The sequence below is a fragment of the Callionymus lyra genome, chromosome 14 (genome assembly GCF_982586985.1).
Source record: "Callionymus lyra chromosome 14, fCalLyr1.hap1.1, whole genome shotgun sequence".
NCBI lineage: Eukaryota > Metazoa > Chordata > Actinopteri > Syngnathiformes > Callionymidae > Callionymus > Callionymus lyra.
In genome coordinates, this window is record NC_141831.1 from 23,699,655 (window position 1) to 23,720,445 (window position 20,791).

The window sequence follows — 20,791 nt, forward strand, 5'->3', positions numbered from 1 at the left end:
TGTTGTATAAACAAAGCAGGCATTATTGGAGTTGGTTGGTGAGCGGAGCCTATTATTATGCCATAATGGATTCTCGCTCTCGTAACCTCTTGTTTGCTGAGATTTCAGACAGTGGAGAACTTTATAGAGTAATATCTTACTTACGGAACATGGTCATGATGAGGGACTTACTGCATCTTAAAGGAAGACTTCAACATTTGAAACATGGGAGTTAAGAGCAAGTCAGGAGAGCTGGGTTTTCACATTACCTTTAAAATAAAACAATTTTCTAGCTTGTCAGATTGGATTCCACTTCATTGTATTTCTATAAGAAGCTGACAATTAAAAAAAATCTTGTTTATTGTTTTTTTTTTTTTTATTCAACACCTTTTTTCATTGTTTTGTGAATTAGTTGTTTATATTTAATCAATACCATTTAGTTCCAGTACATGTGTGACCTCTAATAACTAACTAGTGTTTGTGATCCATATTGATTTGCTCGATGATCTAAAACCAACTGGATCAAGAGAGAAAAAACTCAGTCATGGCAGGTTCAAATGAAATTCAAATCTCATTCCTGTCATTTAATGCTTCAGTTGTGTTTTGATTTGCACGAAAACTTGTGACAGCAAATTAACTCCCCCGTTTATCTTAACTACATGCATTCACAGCCCTGCCTACACTTTTTACTAACCCTCCATTTGTTTGCTTGTACTGACAGTGTCTTTGAAACCAGCCCCTGATTCTGTTTGACAATTCTTGGCCAACATGCCTTTAAAAAACACTTTTTTTTTCTTCCCTGCATGGCTTGAGCTTAGAAACATTTTCTTTCAAAGCGTCACTTCACTTTAAGATAGCTGGCACTGGAGGAAGAAGGGGGAGTCTCTACCCACTCACAAGGCTGTTAAATGGAGCCATTTCATGGAAAAGAGACGGGCTCTAAGTAGTCACTGTCCACCCTGACGCGGCTGTCTTGACAACCCTTACAGTCACTGAGAGTGAGGGAAATTAAGTGGCTGTTCTTGGAATCAAAGTGTCGGCCAAAAAAAAACCCCTACAAATCCAGGGTGTCATTCTACTCTGAGCTCAGGGCCGAAGGTGTCTTAAGAAGTCTTTGTCACAGCATTTCAGTGTCTGTCACGGTCTGGTCTGGCTAATCTGATCTGCTGGTATTTTTCACCTGTTGGTTGGTTTAGTTTTGGTTTCTCCTGACTCACAATTGATGTGTAAATACAGAAATAGAAATTTGACTCAGGGAGTCACTATAATCCATTATCAAAACAATCGTTTGGGATTTGGATTCTCCCTCAAATGGACACAACTTAAGCTAGTGCTAACAGCTTGTAGCTGCTAATTTGTTTATTCATTTATTTTTGACATTTAGTTAATTTTTCATTATTTTTTAATGTACACATTTGAAAAAAAAATGGTCAGGTGTTACACAATAACAGAAATTTGCGAGTCTTAACTAAATGATTTAATACCTAAATGAGCAGCACCAGATGTGGATAAGGGGTCTTGGATGTTCATAACATTTTAGTTTACTGCCTTAATTTAGCTTTAAAAAGGTTTGCATGTTCACTTTGCCTGTGAACAACGTAAAACTCTCACTGATTCTCTGCATACAACCAATCAGATATTAATGTAGGTGATGTGGCTGCATCAGAGACAAACTTTAAAATGGATTAAAAAAACAAGCTGATGGTCACAAGTGCAAAGTAGAATGTGTTGTCTCAGGGTAACATCACTATATCAGTGTTGAACTTTGGCTCCAGGCTGGAATGTGAGGCAGTAAAAGTGGTTCTTGATGAGAACATTTTTGGATATGGACTAGTCGTGCCAAAGACACAAAGCATCTGATTACATGTCATTCACAAGACCTTACAGATCGATTCATTGAGTTATTTATGGGGAAAAACTGCTTTTCTGTTTGGATCTCTACTTTAAAGTGCTGGTATGGAAGCAAGTGCTGGGTGATGTTTTCAGCGTTGGACTCAAATGATCTGTTTTATGGAATAATACAGCTGTATTTACTCAGCATGTGTCTAATGTTGGCCTGCTCTCTGACCCTCTCTCCTGCAGCTCTGAGCGACTCCTTCAAGATCTAATCGTTTCTTTCAGTAGTTTTCAAGCTCTGGCCTTTGTATCCAACAAGGTTTTCCTTTCAAATTCACTATCACTGGGTCTTCTTTTTTTTGCCCGTTGACTCCCTGGAAGTATTTTCCTCATCAATCCTTTCGGTGTTGGACTATTTTAGCAGCTTAAACTTTCTGACAGGCGAAGATGAACACCCACTCACTCAGACTGAAGCTACCAGCAGCATCTTAAAACCTCAAACTGTTGTGAAGATACAAAATGAACCAGTATACTTCTATTAACTTTTCTGTGAGGGCTCGTTGATGACCTTTCCTGTCGAGAGTTTGAAAAAGTGAAGCAGATACATTCTTCTCTGCTTCTTAAAGTCCTGAAATTGAACACAAGGCAGTTTAATGCTTAAGTCTCGAAAAGCGCTATATAAATAAATATTACTTACTTACTTACTTACTTAAGTTCTTCTTTTTACTTTGTATTTTTTTGCTTTTCAGCTCAACTAAAATTGCACCAGATGACCTCTGATCTGTGTTATAAAGTGTATATTAAATTGACTATTTTAATCAAAAAACAAGATTATTTTCTTTGTTTGCATCATGAAATCATATTTTCAATTTTTTTCCTGGAGTTTAAATGTCTTTTGATTTTCTTCCTACAATGATAAAGCTACACTTTAACTAATTAATTCCCTGTCCCAAGGAGAGGTGGGGGGTTTCCAGCATGGAAGTTTTGTGGTCTGCGGTGTCTTTCCTTGTTGGAAAAATGCAACCTTGTGAAAATAAGAAGGATTAGTTGAGTAGGTAAGATCTTGTGACAAACCCGTAACACCTTGACATGTGTATGTTAACATAACCTGCAGTCAAGATCTGTCCTTCATTTCCACCTTATACACAGGCCAGTATTCATGTTGCTTTTATAAATATATCTATGTGTATATATATATATATAAAGTGGTTACAAGACCTTCATGTGAGCGCTTGACATACCTGAGAAAACATATGCACTTTTCTTCTTGACTCAAAATGCAACACAAAAAAGAAATGTTTTTGTTCATGGCTCATTACAGGTTTACCACGCTGGCCTGAGTGTTACTTTAAAGAGCTCTCTTGGCAGTGGAACCTCTCATTGTAGTATAACCTCACCTCAAGTTGTGAGAGTGGAGTTAAATATTTGCCAGGCGGCGTCAGAGGCAGCAAACACTTTGGTGTTCGGCGCGTTAAATGGGGTGAATCGCTGTACAAGCACGAAATGCAAATGTCAACATATTCTGTTTGTTGTGGGAACGCTGGTGAATCCTTTCGATTCACATACTGTACGCTCAAGAGAAGAATCAGCCAAATATGTTGTCAGATTTGGCCCAGATGAGCAGATGGAGATGGTTTCCACAGAGGAGCCCAAAGGGAAGGCCAGAGTCTATCCTCCTTCCTTTCCTTGTCGCCCGGACGGTGCCAGCTTTTGATCACAGTGTGCCGAGGAGGTGGCAGTCTTAGCCCGGTTTCGCCGTTTCCCCAGGGCGAACCAGTCGCCATCTGTGACTGGTCCAGGCTGTGAGGCTTATTAGCCACAAGAACAGGCGTTTACTCACAGTTTGAATTCATAAGAGGAAATCACAAATTGTTGTTTTATTTTTAATTCATGTGTTAATGTAAAGTCACATAACAAATATATTTTATATTGTTTTATTTAATATGAATCTTTTGATTCAACATCTAAAAAGAAGTACACATGTGGAAATAAAATAATAAAAACAAATAAAAAAAAACCCAATATATTATTTTTTCTAATGTTATTAAAAAATAATATTTTTCTTGAAGGTAAATTCCTTATTTTAAATGTCAATCCTTTTTCCTGAAGTACAAGTTATAGACGTCTTTGGAATTTTTATAAGGTGCTGGCGCCCTCTGCTGCTGGCTCAGCAGAATGTCTCGAGCAATATTTAACGGAGGATTAAGATGTAAGATGTGCGATTCACACCACTAGGGTTCGCCTTCTACTGTCACAACATCCATTAGCTGAAGTATTTAAGCAAGGACGATTGTAAATATGAAGTTTAGTTGATGTTGAGTTGACAGCTAGATTACATCCTGGTCCTCTGATGGATGTCAAATGACTCGACGGACCCTCGAGTCAACTTTACGTTGCTGTTAGAGTCTCTTCAAGTCGAGTGTCTGTGATGTTACCACAGTCGAGTTGATGTCGTTTGCGGTGATGAAGCTATAATAAGTCGAGCTTATTATCCAGCAGCACAATCTCTCTCTCTCCTCTCTCCCTCTCTTTCTCTCTCTCTAGTCATTTGGTTTGCAAGAATCTGCCACTCTGCAGGGATTGACTCGCCTTGTTAGTGCAGACGACTGAAGCCATGAGTGTGTGTGTGTGTGTGTGTGTGTGTGAGAGGCTTCTGTGCTCAGCAGATATCTGAATGTCAGACTTCACAGCTAACAGGATATAATGAGCAGAAATGCGGCGAGGAAAAGTGAATTCTTTTGATTGTCGCCTTCTTACGTTCAGGTGGCTTCAACAGGTGAGCGAGCGGATGCTTGACACCCTCGTCCAAGAGAGACGTTTTAATTGTGAATCTGTAAAAAATAGGACGGCTAATGATGTAGCTCCAGTGTCTCGTGTCATGTCAAGAATTTTGTCAAAGTTTGTAACTTTGTGTCGAGCTGTGTAGATCAGAGGTCCCCAACTTTTTTTTTGCCCCACGGACCGGTTGAATGTCAGGATTTATATTCACGGACTGACGCTCAAAAAAGAATTAATACAATAGTATGACCTGCAAAAAAACTACAGTTAAAGCTGTACATTAATCATAATAGCAAGATCTCTGGACTTGTTACGACAAGATGTGTATTTGCATGTATGTGTGTTTGATTGTATGGTGACGATGGTGTTCTGTATGTGTGTGTCTCCTATATTAGAGAGACTTTGTGCCAATGAGTATGTTTTTGTTTCAACATTATTTATATGGAATGAATAAAATTATGTGTTGATCTAAATGAAACACCTTTAGGCAGTAACAATAAAACAATATTTATTTCTGTGCAAATGCCTCATGGACCAGCACTGGTACCCATGGCGACCACAGGTGTGAATGACTTGGCCTATGTAATTGAAAATGCATATTAAATGATAATATTAATCACCTATATTGACAAACTTTACCCCCACAGATGGACACACAATGATTATGAAACATTGTGCAAGTGAGTAATTATTTCTTTTAGGACTGGGAACCCATCCTCATACCTAATAACTTGAGGTGGTCCGGGGTTCCACCTCTCTTTGTCGTTCATTACCATTTCTCTCTCAGTGCCACATTAGCATTTAAACTAGATGAGGAGGAGGTCTCGGTGTAACAAATACTCCAAACCTCAAGTTAATTCTGCGCCTCCTTTAATGGCGTTGCTATTCTCTCCAACGCTGCGGCGCTGCGATGAGATCCGATCGAACAATGCACTCTCCTCTCATCATGAAGGGCGAGGAGCTGCCATCATTATTTGGTAAATGCAAATCCACCTTTGCTGGGAAGGCTAGACCCGCACGGATCAATAATGCTGTTTTAATAAGCTTCCCATTACAAGCTCTAAACCACGCTTATACGCACCTTCCCTGGAGCTGCAGTTAACCTTCCTTCCCCGGTCTGTGGATCAGGTCTATCTGTTTGAGTTGACCCGCTAAGAGCTGAGGTAGAAATGGCTGCTTTGATGCTTTTATGCTACATCTGCTGCTGGTTCAAGTCGCCTGAAGCTACACGATACACTTAAACACAAGACTGTCAGAAGAGAAACAATCCAGGCAGCACTGAGGGTGAGATTTGTGTCAGGGAGCGTGAGCAGTGCACATGTTTTCTTGTGTTCCAGGCTTGTTAGAGAGATCTGAGTGAGAGGTCATGTGAGCCATATCTGACTTTTCTTCGACTATACATACCACCCTAGCCCCCCTCTTTTTTCACCCTCTTTCACCTATCAATGCAACACATGTAGTTCACAGGTTACAATCAATACTCTCCTCCCTCCGTCCTGCAGCCATCCACAACCTACAGTGACGGCTGTGAGCGAGGAGGAAATGGACTTAAATGGGGGCCGATCCCACATTAGCGCCTCATCGTGGTCGGCTTTAAAAGCCGCAAGAATGAACCGGTGACTCTGGAACGATAAGTGAGGTCGTAATCATGACTTAGCTTGAGTCGTGACAATGTAATCGTAGATACATTAATGAGACGGTCTGTTTAACAAGCATTTGGATTTGACCTCGCCTGGTTATGAACTCCAAGAGTCTCCCCTTGCTTTTAAGGTCCCATGTCAGTCCTGTCTGTGAGCAATTACTCTGTGTTTATCTCGTCTTCCTGCTTACATCGATTGCATCCGCCAACTGATTCATCAGCAACTGTGTCTGTGGGCTGCTTACCTCACCGCTCTAACAGCCAGTGCGTGCAAAGAGGTTTTTTTCGAGAGGGGCATCTGAAACTCATTTTTATATGGAACTACTTCCCCTCCATCTTCTTCTGCTTACATCTCTGCAGCTCTTCTCTCTAAACTGTTCTCTGATCAAGTTGTGGACCAGCGAGAGAGCACTTATTGTTGCCCATCATTGCATTAAACATGTATGATGCAGATAATACAGAACAATATTGAGTCTATAAAACTATTGATTAAATATTGCAACTTGATTGATGATGTATATTTTGGTATTTATAATATTATTTAAAAATTAGGTTAGGGTAGGTAGATATAGATAAAATAAATATTAAATATATATAAAAATATAAGAATGGAAAAATACATTTGATCCAAATCCCTCTTGAATTGGAAATGTGTTAATTAATTTACATTATTATTAACTATTTCAAATGTTATTTAACATTCTGACTTAAGTAGGTAAAAAAAACAGTTATTATGAAGTCAATATTTTTTTTCTATATTTATCTGAAAAACAAAATTTAATAGTGTGAATTCACGTTTCCCTATAACATCACTTTTATAGCACTATAGCATTAAAAAGGGCAACAAAGTGGCATATAATATAAATTGTAACTTGAATGACATAATTACACTTATTTTTATCATCATGTTTTATTTCATATGTCTTTTGGCTTCTCACTGTGTGTAATGTGGCGCCTTATATTTGTAAAAAGTACCTTTCGAATACACATTTACAAGGAGACAACGTGGATCTCAATGACCAAATACATAGAAATATGTTTTCTTATTATTGTGTCTCACTAACAAGCCTTTACTCTTATTAACTTATAATTACCTCTTTGGTTTTTTATGGATCAGGTGCAGCATTTGAAGCAATAAAGATTTGCACTTAGATTTTATTTGCGGCTTTACAAGGCGGAATTATAATTGGTCTATTACTGCTCCCTGTGGGCCGTAATAAACACAGACTCTTGACTTAATAGCAGAAGCCGGTTGTTGCCGAACCTGGTGTCGTCACACCGTGTTGCCGCTAACATGATTTCCTGGCTCTGAATGGAGCCGTGCTGGAACTTATCAGACCATCAGAGGAGCTCAGCGCTGACGCTAATATGTTTGTGTAGAGAGGAGGAAACGGCCTTTGTGTCGCAGGCCAACACAGCCTGCGGAGGGGAAGGGAGGACTCACGCACCGTGTCAGGAAGATTCACAACAGACACTATCAGATCATAACTTCTACTATCCTTGACTTCCTGATCCACGCACAGTTAAAAAGGAAGGAAATCCACTTCTTCACCTCTGCCCCCTTTATGCCCCTGAGGCTCACATTATCACTGCGAAGACGTGTGTAAAGAGCTTAAAGTTTTAACTCTAAAAGCATTTTGGAAATGGAAAAAGATGTTTTTATTTTCTCAGAAGACCTTGTTGTATCTTTTTTTGAACGTCGGCGCCAGCAGCTAATGGAAGAGAGAGCTGTGGCTCGGGGCGACTGAACATCTGCTGTGGCTGCAGGCTGGAGGACGAGGAGTCTGACTCTCGCGTCGACACAACCACTGAAACATACCCTCTGCGCCCACATGAGTCATGTACAAGGACACTTGAATGAGCTTTTAAACCTCTGATGTTAAGTGAACAGATATAGTGGCTCTGAGCTCTCAAACACACACACACACTCCTGGCAGAGCTCTTTCCTCCCCCATGAGGACCATTGCCTGGAGTAGGACGACGCACTGTGAGGCGCCTCCAGGGCCCTTGTCGCATTTTTAAGGTGTTTCCTCTCCTGAGGGAAGTCGGTGCTGCTCTACAGATTCAGATGAAGAGAAGCGTGATGTGTGTGTTCGAGCCCCATTGCTGGTATTCATCAAAAAAACATGTTTTCTTCTTCATGACAAAAGTGAGTTTAGAAGAATGTATTTATTTACAGAAAAACACATTTTATGTTTGACTGAACATCTAGTAACTTGAGGTAAAAAATCATATTTCACTAACTGTAGTTATCAGTCTCATTTTGGAGTTATAGGCGAAAATGTATGTCCATGCTAACGTAGCCATCTTCATCTTTGTAAAAAAAAAGACACTTAATAGCATCCAAATACCTCCATGGTTCTCGTCTGTAATGTCCTTCTTGTATAACATCCTTCACAATATACATTTTTCTGAAACAAATTAAACAATTCTATATTTTAGGCTTGTTTGTAGCAGAAGATCCCAGGCTATCAGCAGAAATTTGGACTTTTGCAATGCGTTTCAATAATCGTTATTAGAAAATTGGTGAAATTTGAATTGTGGCAGAACTATCCGTTTAATGTAAAGCTATAATTGAAAGTAGTGAAGTGTAAATCCGTCTTGTTTTATTATTTAGGCAGGACCTTCGATCTTTTTAACTGTGTTGTGTAGCATGATGGTACTGCAGGTGTGTAGATGTGGCTGGAATCACTTTTAAGTATTCTTGTTTCAAGATTCTAAGTCTAACTAAAGATTAAATATCATCTATTGGTTTGAGCATCTCAAGAATTCTTACATTAGCTATTTTGCTAAGCTCATGCTACTCTAGATCAAGACCCAGTAGTGTTCATATTTTACATCAGAACCAAAGTGATCTTCTATTTGACAGCTGTCTTTTACTGGTAGAACAGGGTTGACGGTTTTTGTCATTTAAGAGGTCACAGGTTTAAAAATGTCCCCTCGTTTTTCCTGCTGTACGAGGTGCGGGTACGTCTTCAAGTGTGTATAAAGACTGAGATTGTGTTGTGTATACTAAAGAACTACACAAACATGTAGCATGTCAAAAATTGACATTGGTAGAGCTGCGGACCTGAAGTTAGAATCATAAGAAGTTACAATCATTATCGTTTGAAAAAAATAGTTTTGCAAAACTTGCATTTTCAACTCATAACTCATGTGGACACAACCAATGGTATCTTTGTGTGGATGGATCATAATCTGACTCAGTGTTTACAGTTTATCCACAAAAGTACTTTTTGACACAGATGCTTACAAGTCTAAAATTGTAAATGGTGTTTACTTTTACACTTTCTCTGCTTTACACTATGTCACCCATTCACCTACACAATCATGTACTGATGGGAGTAGGCTGCGACGCACCAGCTCACCAATTAACACTGGGAATGTTAATCTATGTGTCCATTTGTCTGTGTTATTTCCTTTGATATATGTTTTTATATTTGCACTTTGTCATTCCTTGCACTTTGTTCTTTTTAAATTGAACTTTTTTCTTTTTCTTGTTTTCATGAAAGAATCAAATTTCCAGAAAGGAGATCACCAGAGAGAATATTATATTTATCTATCGATCTACAAGGACAAAATAAGTTTTAACTGAAAAATAGCCCTGAATGTTCAGTTTGAGATAATGTTTTATTCACTTCATATCGGATGCAAAACAATTCTAGCAACTCACTTGAACTTTCCTCTGACTGAAAAAACGTATGTTACATAATCTTCTAGCCCTGACCCTATCATGTTAGCGCCTCTGTGTTGTGTCTCCTGGAAGACATCTTAGAAAACTCTCCAGCTACTTCTTTGTTTGTTTTGGACTTCATCCCTCCCAGCGCTCGCAGTCGTGTTCTCCAGTGTTGGCCGAGAGCTCCACGGCCAAGTGTGGGCTTGTGTGTGGGATGTGAGCGCAGAGACTGGCTGTCACTTAGCATTAGCGCCTCGCCAGCTTCCCAGCGGTGACGTCGGGAGGGTGGAGGAGACGAGCCAGAATAAAGGAAGGAAAAAAAAAAAAGGGAGAGCGGGATCTGAGCACGTAACTTCCCACACAAAGCAAGTCCCAGTGTAGACAACCTGCTGCCTGTTTTTCTTCCTTATTACACTAAGCTGAGAAGATAAGCCCACTCCAGCGGTACATCAGGGCTGACCTTTGTTGAAGTCGATCCAGGTGAAAGAATGCTCGGAGAAAACAAAGATGGCTGGTACAGAGTGTTCTCTGTCTTGGTTGTAAATTAGACGCTTTGGCTTCGGAGCCTGGATTTTTTTTTCTAAATAAAAAGCTTTTTGACTATCAGAGGAGTTACTGCTGTGGAGCGACGATTCAACCTTGCAAGGTAGTTGTTTCTTTATTCGTGCGAGAGGCAGGAGGTATTTAGGGACACGCTGCACATCTGAGACTTGTTTTTCACAACACAACGGTGTTGCTTTTAAAGACATACAATTGTAGACAATATAAAACTCCAACACGTAAAATTAGCCTTTTTTTTTTACTGCCCACTTAAAACAGGTGTGTTTCTGGAGATTAAATCTTGTTTACTATAACCACACCGCTGTTAATTGTCAAACACTGAGGTTTGTCACCGCGTGTCATCAATAAAAAAAAAACGGCTTGCTGAAGGGGGAGAGAAGTCCATTATTATCTCATAATCGACTTCGCTCTCGTAACCTCTTGTTCGCTGAGATTTTTAGACAAGGGAGAACTTTAAAAAGTAATAAGTTCAAAACATGTTCATGCTGAGGTACTTACTGCATCTTGGAGAGGAAGACTTCAACATTTGAAACTTGTAAGTCAGGAGATTTGGGTTTTCACATTAGTTGCCTTTTAAAAATATATTTTTTACCATATTTTCTGGACTATAAGTCGCTCCGGAGTACAAGTCGCACCAGCCATAAAATGCATAATAAAGAAGGAAAAACATATATAAGTCGCACTGGAGTATAAGTCGCATTTTTGGGGGAAATTTATTTGATAAAATCCAACACCAGGAACAGACATGTCATCTTGAAAGGCAATTTAAAATAAAAAATAGAATAGAGGCAACAACAGGCTGAATAATTGTATGGTATGCTTACGTTACACGACACAACTGAGAACGTTCCTGGTATGTTAACATAACATATTCAGAGTTATTCAGATAACTATAGCATAAATAACATTCTTCTAAGTTTACCAAACCATCCGTGTAACTCCAAATAACTAAAATCCAATGAAATCTTCATCCTCTGTGTCACTTTTAAACAACTCCACTAACCCCGGACGTAGAAGATGTGGCACTTCCTCTTCTATGTCGAAATTATCAACACAGGCCTAGAGCGCCCTCTTATGGTTTAGTGTGAAAATAACACGTGAAATGATATACCGGTAATAATGTGTTCATAATTTCACACATAAGTGGCTATAGAGTATTAGTCACACCCCCGGCCAAACTATGAAAAAAAACTGCAATTTATAGTCCGGAAAATACGGTAGGTTAATCTGACTAAAAAAATGGTCTCAACTCACATTACAACCAACAAAGCAACAAGTTAAGTCAACAGTGCTTCGTTTTTGGACGACTGAAGCATGTCTTTGTAACAACTAGCCAACACCTAAAGTAGTAATCATAGGTGACACGTCTGTCGTGGTGTTCGGGGTGTGGATGGAGCGAAGAGATCAACAATGTTTGGGTGGTCTCTAGCGTCGCCATCAGCTTCCTCGGCTCCAAAACATGAAGTGAATTATGCTGCAGATGCGTTTTGAAGCAAAAGAGGTTAGTTTGAGTAGTTTTCACTTCATTGGCGCCCTGGGTCTTTGAGTGGGCTCTTCTGCTAATGCTAAACAACAGAAAATCTGTGCGTCTATTTTTTTATTTTTTTAAAATAGCATGAGTCTGTTCTCAAGTCTGGTTTACCCTACATAGTCTCATCGTAACTGCTCTTGACAGTATGTTTTGCAGGCGCATTTGTTCTGCCATCAGAGTTTATTTAGCTCCAGGGGAAGCTTTGCCATGGGGTCAGACCGGCATGAGTGGCTGCGTTGATGTGAACAAAATAAAACAGACTTTGTTGCTTCATGACGGCTTGGAAAAAAATAATTGAAACAAGTCGAGGGAAGGGGTTAACCGGGGTCAAACAGAAAAGCTTATTGTACATAAGTGCTGCGGGAGGCATCGAGTGAAAAAGTAAAAAGGTTGTCTCGAATAAAAGTAAATAGATGGATGGGAGGAAAGTTTAAAAGAGGGAGGGAGAGATGGAGGGCAGTGAGGGAGGTTGCTGCTTCACAGTTTAATCATTCAGAGGGGAAACATTCTCTTCTGCTGGCATCTGCTGCCACAGCCCAATCCCATCTGAGGAGCGCTGCTGTCAGCCTTCCAAACTCCTCGTGCCCCACACACTCGCTCACACACACACACCGCTAAGAAGAGGGATAAACGGTAGCAGTCTTCCAAGTCAGCCTGACGGAGAGCGAGCTCAAAGGCGAATGAGGATAAAAAGAACCCGAGACACTTCAGCTCTGCCAAACTTCACGTTTTAACGTAAAGACCTCTCCGTCGGCGCCGTGAGTCAGTCCAGAGCCGTGGCGGGAAGGATGATCAAGTCCAGCTGGTTCTACGTCAAGTTCAAATACAACGAGAAGGTAAGTCGGCGCGTCAACTTTCTCCAACTCCGAGCGCCTGTTTTATGTTGACACTTGGATGTTCTGCAGACTGGAACCTAGTGAAGTCCCTCTGGGAGAACTTTTCAAGTGTAAATCTTAATGTTGACAACGCTGCGTCTGAACGATACAAACCTGATGTTTCTGTTTAGCTAACACCTCTGGCTGTGTAGCTGTTGGCTTTCCAGCTTAGTCACGTGACAAACCTTCATCACCACATTAAAATAAATCACATTAGGTCCGAGAAAGGGTGAGAAATCTAACAATTCAGGGCAATCCATGAAAGTTTGTCTGATGTTAAGTTGGATGGCAATTCTGTTCTTTGAATCTCATGAAAATGTTTTCATTATTATTTATTTTTTCAATTACTTTTAATATTATTTTAATAAGAATGCAAGACATGTTTGCATAAACTAGTAACACCTTGTTAATGTCCAAATATATGCGGTCTCTCTTGTTTTTGTTACTCAGTAGCACACTTTTCTTGTACAGAAACAGTTGTTTTTCAGACGCTTGACTCCACCCAGGAAGCTCTAATGCAGTTAGTGATGTCATAGTCTGAACCTGGGATCCCTGGTTAATGCATTAGGGTCTGACGGGGATGAAATTACTCTTGGCCGCCCATGCCTTGCCCTCATGTTCACCACTAATAAAGACGGCTATCGTTACAAGAACGCTCGTTTTAAGCGGCGAGGCGGTCGCTCCACCAGACGTCAGGCCTGAGCAATGCGGTGTCGTGACTCTTGGCCGTGACCTCTTTCTCTCTGATCAAATTTTGCCATTTAGCTTCACATGTCCGCTCGGCTGGATCGATGGAGCTCATTAACTAACGCCGGTGACTGGGTCTCATGTTCTGCAGGGTGGACTGGGTTACAACATGTAGCAGCGCTTTGTTTTAGTTTATTTGCAATTTTCATATGAGATATTTAACATTTCTGAGACCAATAGTTCTTGATTCTTTACACATTTAAAGTCGCACACGCAACGCAATGTTATTTAAGGATATTTGCAATTATTCTATTGCTTTGTTAATCGTTTTGTAAAATCATTATAAAAATGTTGACTTTCTACATCCAAGCTGTTTTAGCTAGTGACATAATGGCTGTAAATTACTTTTTTTAAATTAAAAGTCATGAGTAAACTTTATTGTGTGTTTTTGTCCGACTGCTTAAGATTTTGATAAGCATTAAATTAACTTTAATGTACTTACATTTTGTTTTTATCCAAGTATTAACACAAATATATGTCCAACTATATTCATCCAAACATTTATTGAAATATATAATACTTATATAGTTGAACTACTTTCTCATCAAGCCTTAAGACTAGAAATAGTTCCCGAATAGTTTCCTGCTTTATTTTTCTTCAGGTTTTTCTCACTGAACTTGTTAAGATTTTCTTATAAATTGACTTCTAAAATAGACATTTCCAGGTACTGCTCCGATCCTGTGTTCTTGTTGGATATTATCTGCTTTATTTATAAGGCCAGGGAAGTGGGTGTGACGGTGAATAGTGATGTTGTATTAGCGTCACAAGCTTGGAAATGGAAAGCTGTCCAGCTCTCGCTTCACAATCACTCTTTCTGACAAACACTAGTTTTCATCAAGACACGCTTTAGTGATTTCCAGTGTTCCGGGTCAAACGCCGAGTGTGCTGGAAGAGAAGAATAATTTGTGCTTCCGCTTACTCTCCTCCCAGCTGTCAGAACTACAGGAGCTGCCAGGTCTGTGTGTAACTCTACGTGATTGACAGACTGGCCTAGAACTGCATTAGAATAGGAAGTGACCTTAAACACACATCTTTGACAGAGTGCCTGTTTTTCTTTCTGGCCCCGTCTGTTTGCTCGCAGAAGACGGGGAGTGAGGAGGGAACAAGCTTGGTGGCTTCTGGGTCAAGAACCCGGGGTCATCCTTGTGTGGAAAGGGTAATTGCTACCCCTGTGTGTGGGCTCATGTCCTGAAGAGAGAGGGCATGGAGGGAGGGAGTCTGGAGGTGGGTTACATTCCTCTGGTCGGAAAGAACACAACACTGCAGTCCTGCTTTGTGTCTCCTCGGAGCTCTTTGTCCTCTGTGCCGGTGCCAAGACCCCCTATCTCGCTACTCCCGAGGCTGCAGGGCCACGGAAGGAAGGCGCTGACCTGACTCGTACCAGACTGATTGAATTAAACCTTCACTACATTTCTCTAGGCCAGAGTGACACAACTGCATTTGAGTTTCAGGCATCCAATACATCAGGGGGTCAAACTTAATCTCACTAGGAGCCAAACAAATAAATATTTACAAAAGTGTCTGTAACAGTTTGATGGTAATGTTGTTTTTTATTCCTGGAAGCTTAATATATCTTAATATAATATCTCTGTTTATCCTGCTTTATCAAACCCTCACCAAGCAAATATACTATAGTATTTACTTCATCATCATGTTTACGGTTATCAAAGCCTCTAAAAAATTGTTGATGTAGGCTATGTTTCTTATCTTATATGAAGCAATGGCATCTTTATAGACCAAAATATCAACATGAATATTTACTTTTTAATGAGACAACCATTCGGGGGGCCACATAAAATGACCTGGTGGGCTGGATCTGGCTCACAGGCCATGCTGGCAATGACAAGTGTCTGTGTATTTAACAGATTCACTCAGCTTTTCAGTTATCTATCTATCTATTTGTGATTGGCTAAGAAGCTAATTAATTAAGTATTAACTTACCTTCTTACTAATATTATTAATTGTTATAATCATATTTCCACTTTATTTTTTTTCTTTTGTGCGTTTCATTTTCGGACACTACTTACCAGTTTCACGTTGCTCAACTATGAAACAGAACCAGCCAAGTTTGAGACGGCAATTACACTAATTTCCATAAGGTTGGAACGAAAAAAAACAGGAGCCCAAAATAGAGCCGCTTATTGCTTGCTTGTTAACAAATGTCTATTTTGGCACAATAATGCAGTTATGTTGTTGGAACAACGGGTGGGGATCCAGAAATAACTGTAAATCTTACATTGTGTTGCTATAATGACCGTTAGTAGATGATTTGAATCTTTTTTCACGTATTTCCAAGCGTCACCATTTGTGTAGCTGAAGCTGTTCCCCCATCAGAACATGAAGGAGTTGATGAACATGGCAGTTTTACTCCTCCGCACACCCATCCCTGCTCCCGGGACTCTAACTAGAGTTTATTTGAGCCATTTTTACCCAGCCAGTTTAATTTATTTATGCTTAAAAGCTGCAGCAGTAAGAGGCTTACGAAACTCTTGACCCTCGGAATGCCTGTCACAAAGCGGTACCCATCAACTTTATTTTTTTCCTCTGGAAACCCTTCTTACCTCACAAACCCGATGAAATTCTAGGGAGGGGGGGATCAGCAGTTTGCCAAAGGGATTACTTGCAAATCCCCATAAACTCCAGATGTTTTCCCAGGGAGCGCCCCGCGAGGAAACATCGCCCGGCCCCTGTAAACATCTGTCAGACAAAAAACTCTGCCACATAGGAGAAAAGCTTAGAGGAAGTAGCTTGCCTTGTTAGGTTTTTCATCCGAGTAGAATTGTTTGTTTATGCAGAGCTAAGTGGCTTTGCAGATCGTCATGTGTGCCGGCTAAAACATTGAGGTTTTATCCCCCAGGAGCTTTGCATGACCGCCAAAAATGTTGATATTTACCAGGAAGTTAACTACTACAATCACAATTATACGTGCCCATATTGCATATAATCCTGGCATTATTTCAGCTATTTTTATACAATAATGAACCTTCAATGCTTGTAAAAACGCATGAATAAACATTTTTTTTTATTATACTCACTAACAGGAATACAAATTTATTTTAAATCTCCATTGGAATATCAAAGCAGCGCTGTGTAAGAATTATCATTTATTTCTGGCTCCTTTATTTAAAACGTGTTATTCCATTGTAGTACGGTTGTCACGATAGCAACATAACGGCAACATTTAGCCGATACCAATACCAGTAAATATTTTCAATACTTTTCGATACCATGGCCGTAGCCTCTTCTTTTAAGTAAGCAACTTAATTGAGTAAAGAAAACCTACAATCAATCAACTAACATTCAACGAGTGGTGATGCTAAGATTTTCTCCATAAAGATGCAAAAATGAACTAAAAACTAAAAAACTATTTAGTGTTGAGCAGCCTTCAAGTAAAATAACAAACCTACTTCAAACATTTGTTTAATAAATGTGCAAATAAATAAGAAAATCAACAGATATTATACATTCAAACTGAGGCGATGAACAGCCTTAAAACCTCTAACTCTGGGCTGCAGTTACACTTGCTCCTGGTTATTGTCATCCAACTTTTAGTGTGAATGTAAAAGTAAAATGTATTTCAAACATCAGTTAAGCAACACTTAGAAAGCATCTCATAAGGTTACATTTCATAACTGTATAATCACATTAAGTAAACTTAATTATATAATAATATAATATAATAATTTAAAGTATTATAAAACGTCTATAGTGAGTGTAGCTGTACTGAAGGGTTTCTGTCTCTAAATGTGTTCGTAGTTAGTTTTAAGTGATATTGAACTAAAATTCACTCACCTTCAACTCTTTAAACAAGTCATGATGTCTTTAAACTGTTCGCTCCATTAGTTTCCAAACTTATGACATGTTTGCAGGTTTAACAACACGTGTATTCGGTACTTGGGGTACAAAAAAAAGCTGGTATATATATATATATTTTTTTGAGTGTGCTGGTATCCAAGTATGAGTTCTTGGACAACCTTACGTTGTAGTGAAAACTGAAGCCTCACCAGCCTAGTGTCACAGCTCGTATTTGTGTTTTTCTTTCTCTTCCTGGAAGCTCCTATAGTTCAGAACTTCAGCCATGATGTAATGAAACCAATCGACTTATTGTTATTAAGTATGCAGTCAAATAAAAGACAAGTTTAGACTTTACTTATTTCTCAAACATTGATAAGCTACAGTCTTGGAAGGACTCCTTCAAAGGACCATGGGTATTTTTCTTGTAGAGAGATGTCAGTGATGTCACTCTCTGGCTGGTATTTGTCATGTCCTGTGACAGTTGGAGCAGTGATCCGGTCCCAGGCGGGATCTGGTGTCCATCTGGAGACAAAGTGTTAATTTGACGCTTGTAAACCTGTTGAGTGGACCTCTGACATGGGGATGTCCACCTCGGTCTCTCCGGCCCCCTTCAGTGTGGCTCGAGGGAGCACTGACCGGTGTCTGGATCACTGAACAATCATGGCTGGGAGGGAGAGAGAGAGACGGGTGAGGAGAGAGAAAGGACGGGAGAGTGAGCCTCAGCGAGGCCACAAGGGATGGACCTGACAGATGGATGGAGCTACTGAGTGGATGCTCAGTCGACTGGAAAGATAACTTTCACCTACACAAGATGTGTGTGTGTGTTACTCATCTGCTTGTATACATGGTGTACCATGAGGACTGGTAATTGTCTTGATGATATCATCGTTCTCCAGTCTCCAAACAATCTTGGCAGTTTTGCCAAATCCTAATTTCTGCCTTAAAAGACTCCCCAAAATTGAAATGTTAGCCATTGTTAGCTTCAACTTTTAAAGCAGCAAAGAGTCACATGATCTATCTTGTTTGTATATTTTTTTTAAGGAGCGCTCACGTTGCACATGTCTGGTGCACAGTTTCACCTCCTTCTCTCCTCCTCGGAGTCCTGCCCTCCTGCTCATTAGCTCTGGTTAAATTCCCGATGGAATGCCAGTCCCTGCCCGCCGTCTGTTCCTGCTCAGGTTACAGCAGGACGACTGGGCACAGAGATGGTTCCCATGGACGCTCTACCTCAGTATCACGGGCAGACCCCTGGCAGCCCGGGTCAGAGAAGCCTCTCTTGAGCTCAACTTACATGTGTGAGCTCTGGGAATGTCACGGATTTTATGAGCTGGAGAAAGAAGCTAACAGTTTTTGTTGTCACCGTCTTAAGCTTGTGTTTGTAAAGTCTGACAGATAGTATCTAATCTTAACAACAATCACAGAAGAGACGACAACGTCCTGTTTCAAGATGAACAGATAATGTAAATCCATGCATTTTATATGACTGACCTATTTAAAGTATCGACTGACAAATCTCTCATTTTTTGGCCGACACGATCCAAGCCCGCCATCCCCCCTTCAAACTTTCACAAAGTGAGTGTAGGACCGTAAGAAAGAGCGAGAGAGGAGAGAGCATATCAAAGAGAAGCGGCCATCTGTCCGCTCCGACGGTAAACAGCTGGTGGACGACATGCAAGATGTCTGAACAAAGACTGACAAGATGGGAGATGACAGGAAACAGATTTCTGTCCCTTTTTCCTCCTCCTGTTAGAGAAGAGGTTGACCATCGCTCTGCTGTGAAGTCTTGCAGCCTCCAGATGCCGACGCTCTCCTCTCCTCATCCCTTCATCCTTTGTTATACTAGAGTTCCTGTCCTACCATCATGATGGCTCTTTAACACATGTTTTATATTTATTATTATTATTATTATTATTTATTATAAAAAAGGTTTGTGGTATTATTTCCTACTTACAAGTTTCCAATACCATCAAGAAACACTGTAAAAAGAGGGTTTATCTAGGTTTTAATAAAGGAAGTGAAATAATTGTCTGCAGAATGAGTTAAAAAAGTTGACAAAACTGATGTTGGATTCAGACGTCACAGACTTTTTCTATTGGCTAAAGTTAAAGTGTAAAAATCGCTCTACCAAACAAGTTCAGGTGTGGAGATATAGTTTATATTAGAGTTAAGATTTGAAGGTCAAATAAAACAGAAACCACAATGAATGCATGACGGTTTCAAGGATGATAAAAACACCAGAATGAAAATATCATCAAAAAGAATTAAAGCTGTTAAACCAATCTCAGGAAACACATAACGCTTCAATTTCTGAAGGGATTAATGCGTAATAATGATTTTCTGCTTTAATTAAACTAATTATGATAACATTTACTGGAGCGCAGAGGTTTTCTCCAAAAGGATCCTTACATTCTGTGAATTATTTAGCTTTAGTAATTGACCTGCTTAAGTAGATACACATCTCTCTGCTCATTTGCTTAGATAAATGAGCAATGCAAGTGGTGTTAAGTACATTTTTAGGAAACGAGGCTCCGTGTTAATTAGTGTTGCAGGATTCTCTCTGTAGTCTGTAGTCAGCACAATATATTCCCCTTTGTGCTCCGTTTCTCCCAACCTTGACTATTGCTCTGTGTTTTTTAACATATGGCACATGCTAGTCACATGCTGTCGGGGTGAAGCAATAGTTTTCCTTTCACTTCAGTATTTGCTGTGACTTGATGGCCCTAGTTGAGTTATTGAAAGCTGCTTCTGGACACAAAGAGAACCAAACTGATGTAACGTTCTTGTCAGTGAGGATGTAGGTCAGCTTTTCTATCAGGACCGGGTCACTTTAGCAAGGTTTTTTCAGAATCAGTACACATTTATTGCCAGGGTTGTAAACACAACACAATAGTGTTTTGTGGGGATGACAGTATGAAATAAAAATATAAACAATGAAAATAATTGAAATTAAATTAAACAAAATGAATAATATTCAATTAAATAAAAGACATTACATTAAAGTTGAATAAATCAATATTTATGAATAAAATAATATACATGAAACTAAATAATGTTCATGATTCATGAATGAATGAGTTTCTCAAACTATTTCTCAAATTACGCGTGTTTTGGCTTTTACAAAGCAAGTTTTTACATTTATTTCAAAGACGGAAACAGAAATTACTCAAACCATTGGCTGAAAATAAATGAATCTATTCCATAAAAGATTATATTTTAGTCACAATAAAATCAATACAATCGAAGTGGAAAACCAGTTTTAGTTTTTTCTTATTTAAAACCAACTGATATCTTGTGTCTATACATATATATATACTGTATATAAATGCAGGTAATCCGGTCCTTACACGGTTGCTAAATCTCTGCTCTCATGTGGT

General features: G+C 39.5%; 1 protein-coding gene across 6 annotated transcripts in view; it reads left to right on the plus strand.

Annotated features, from left to right (window-relative positions):
* auts2a (activator of transcription and developmental regulator AUTS2 a) overlaps nt 1–20,791 on the plus strand; it is a 258,652-nt gene that overhangs the window by 55,818 nt on the left and 182,043 nt on the right. The window contains exon 1 of one of the 6 annotated variants that reach the window (XM_087807280.1): nt 12,766–12,836. The exons of the other annotated variants lie outside the window; for them this stretch is intronic. Within the exon in view, the coding sequence (XP_087663406.1) occupies nt 12,789–12,836 (48 nt within the window). The 5' untranslated portion in view covers nt 12,766–12,788. Of the gene's footprint in view, nt 1–12,765; nt 12,837–20,791 lie in introns of those variants that run through there. 6 annotated transcript variants of the gene reach the window in all.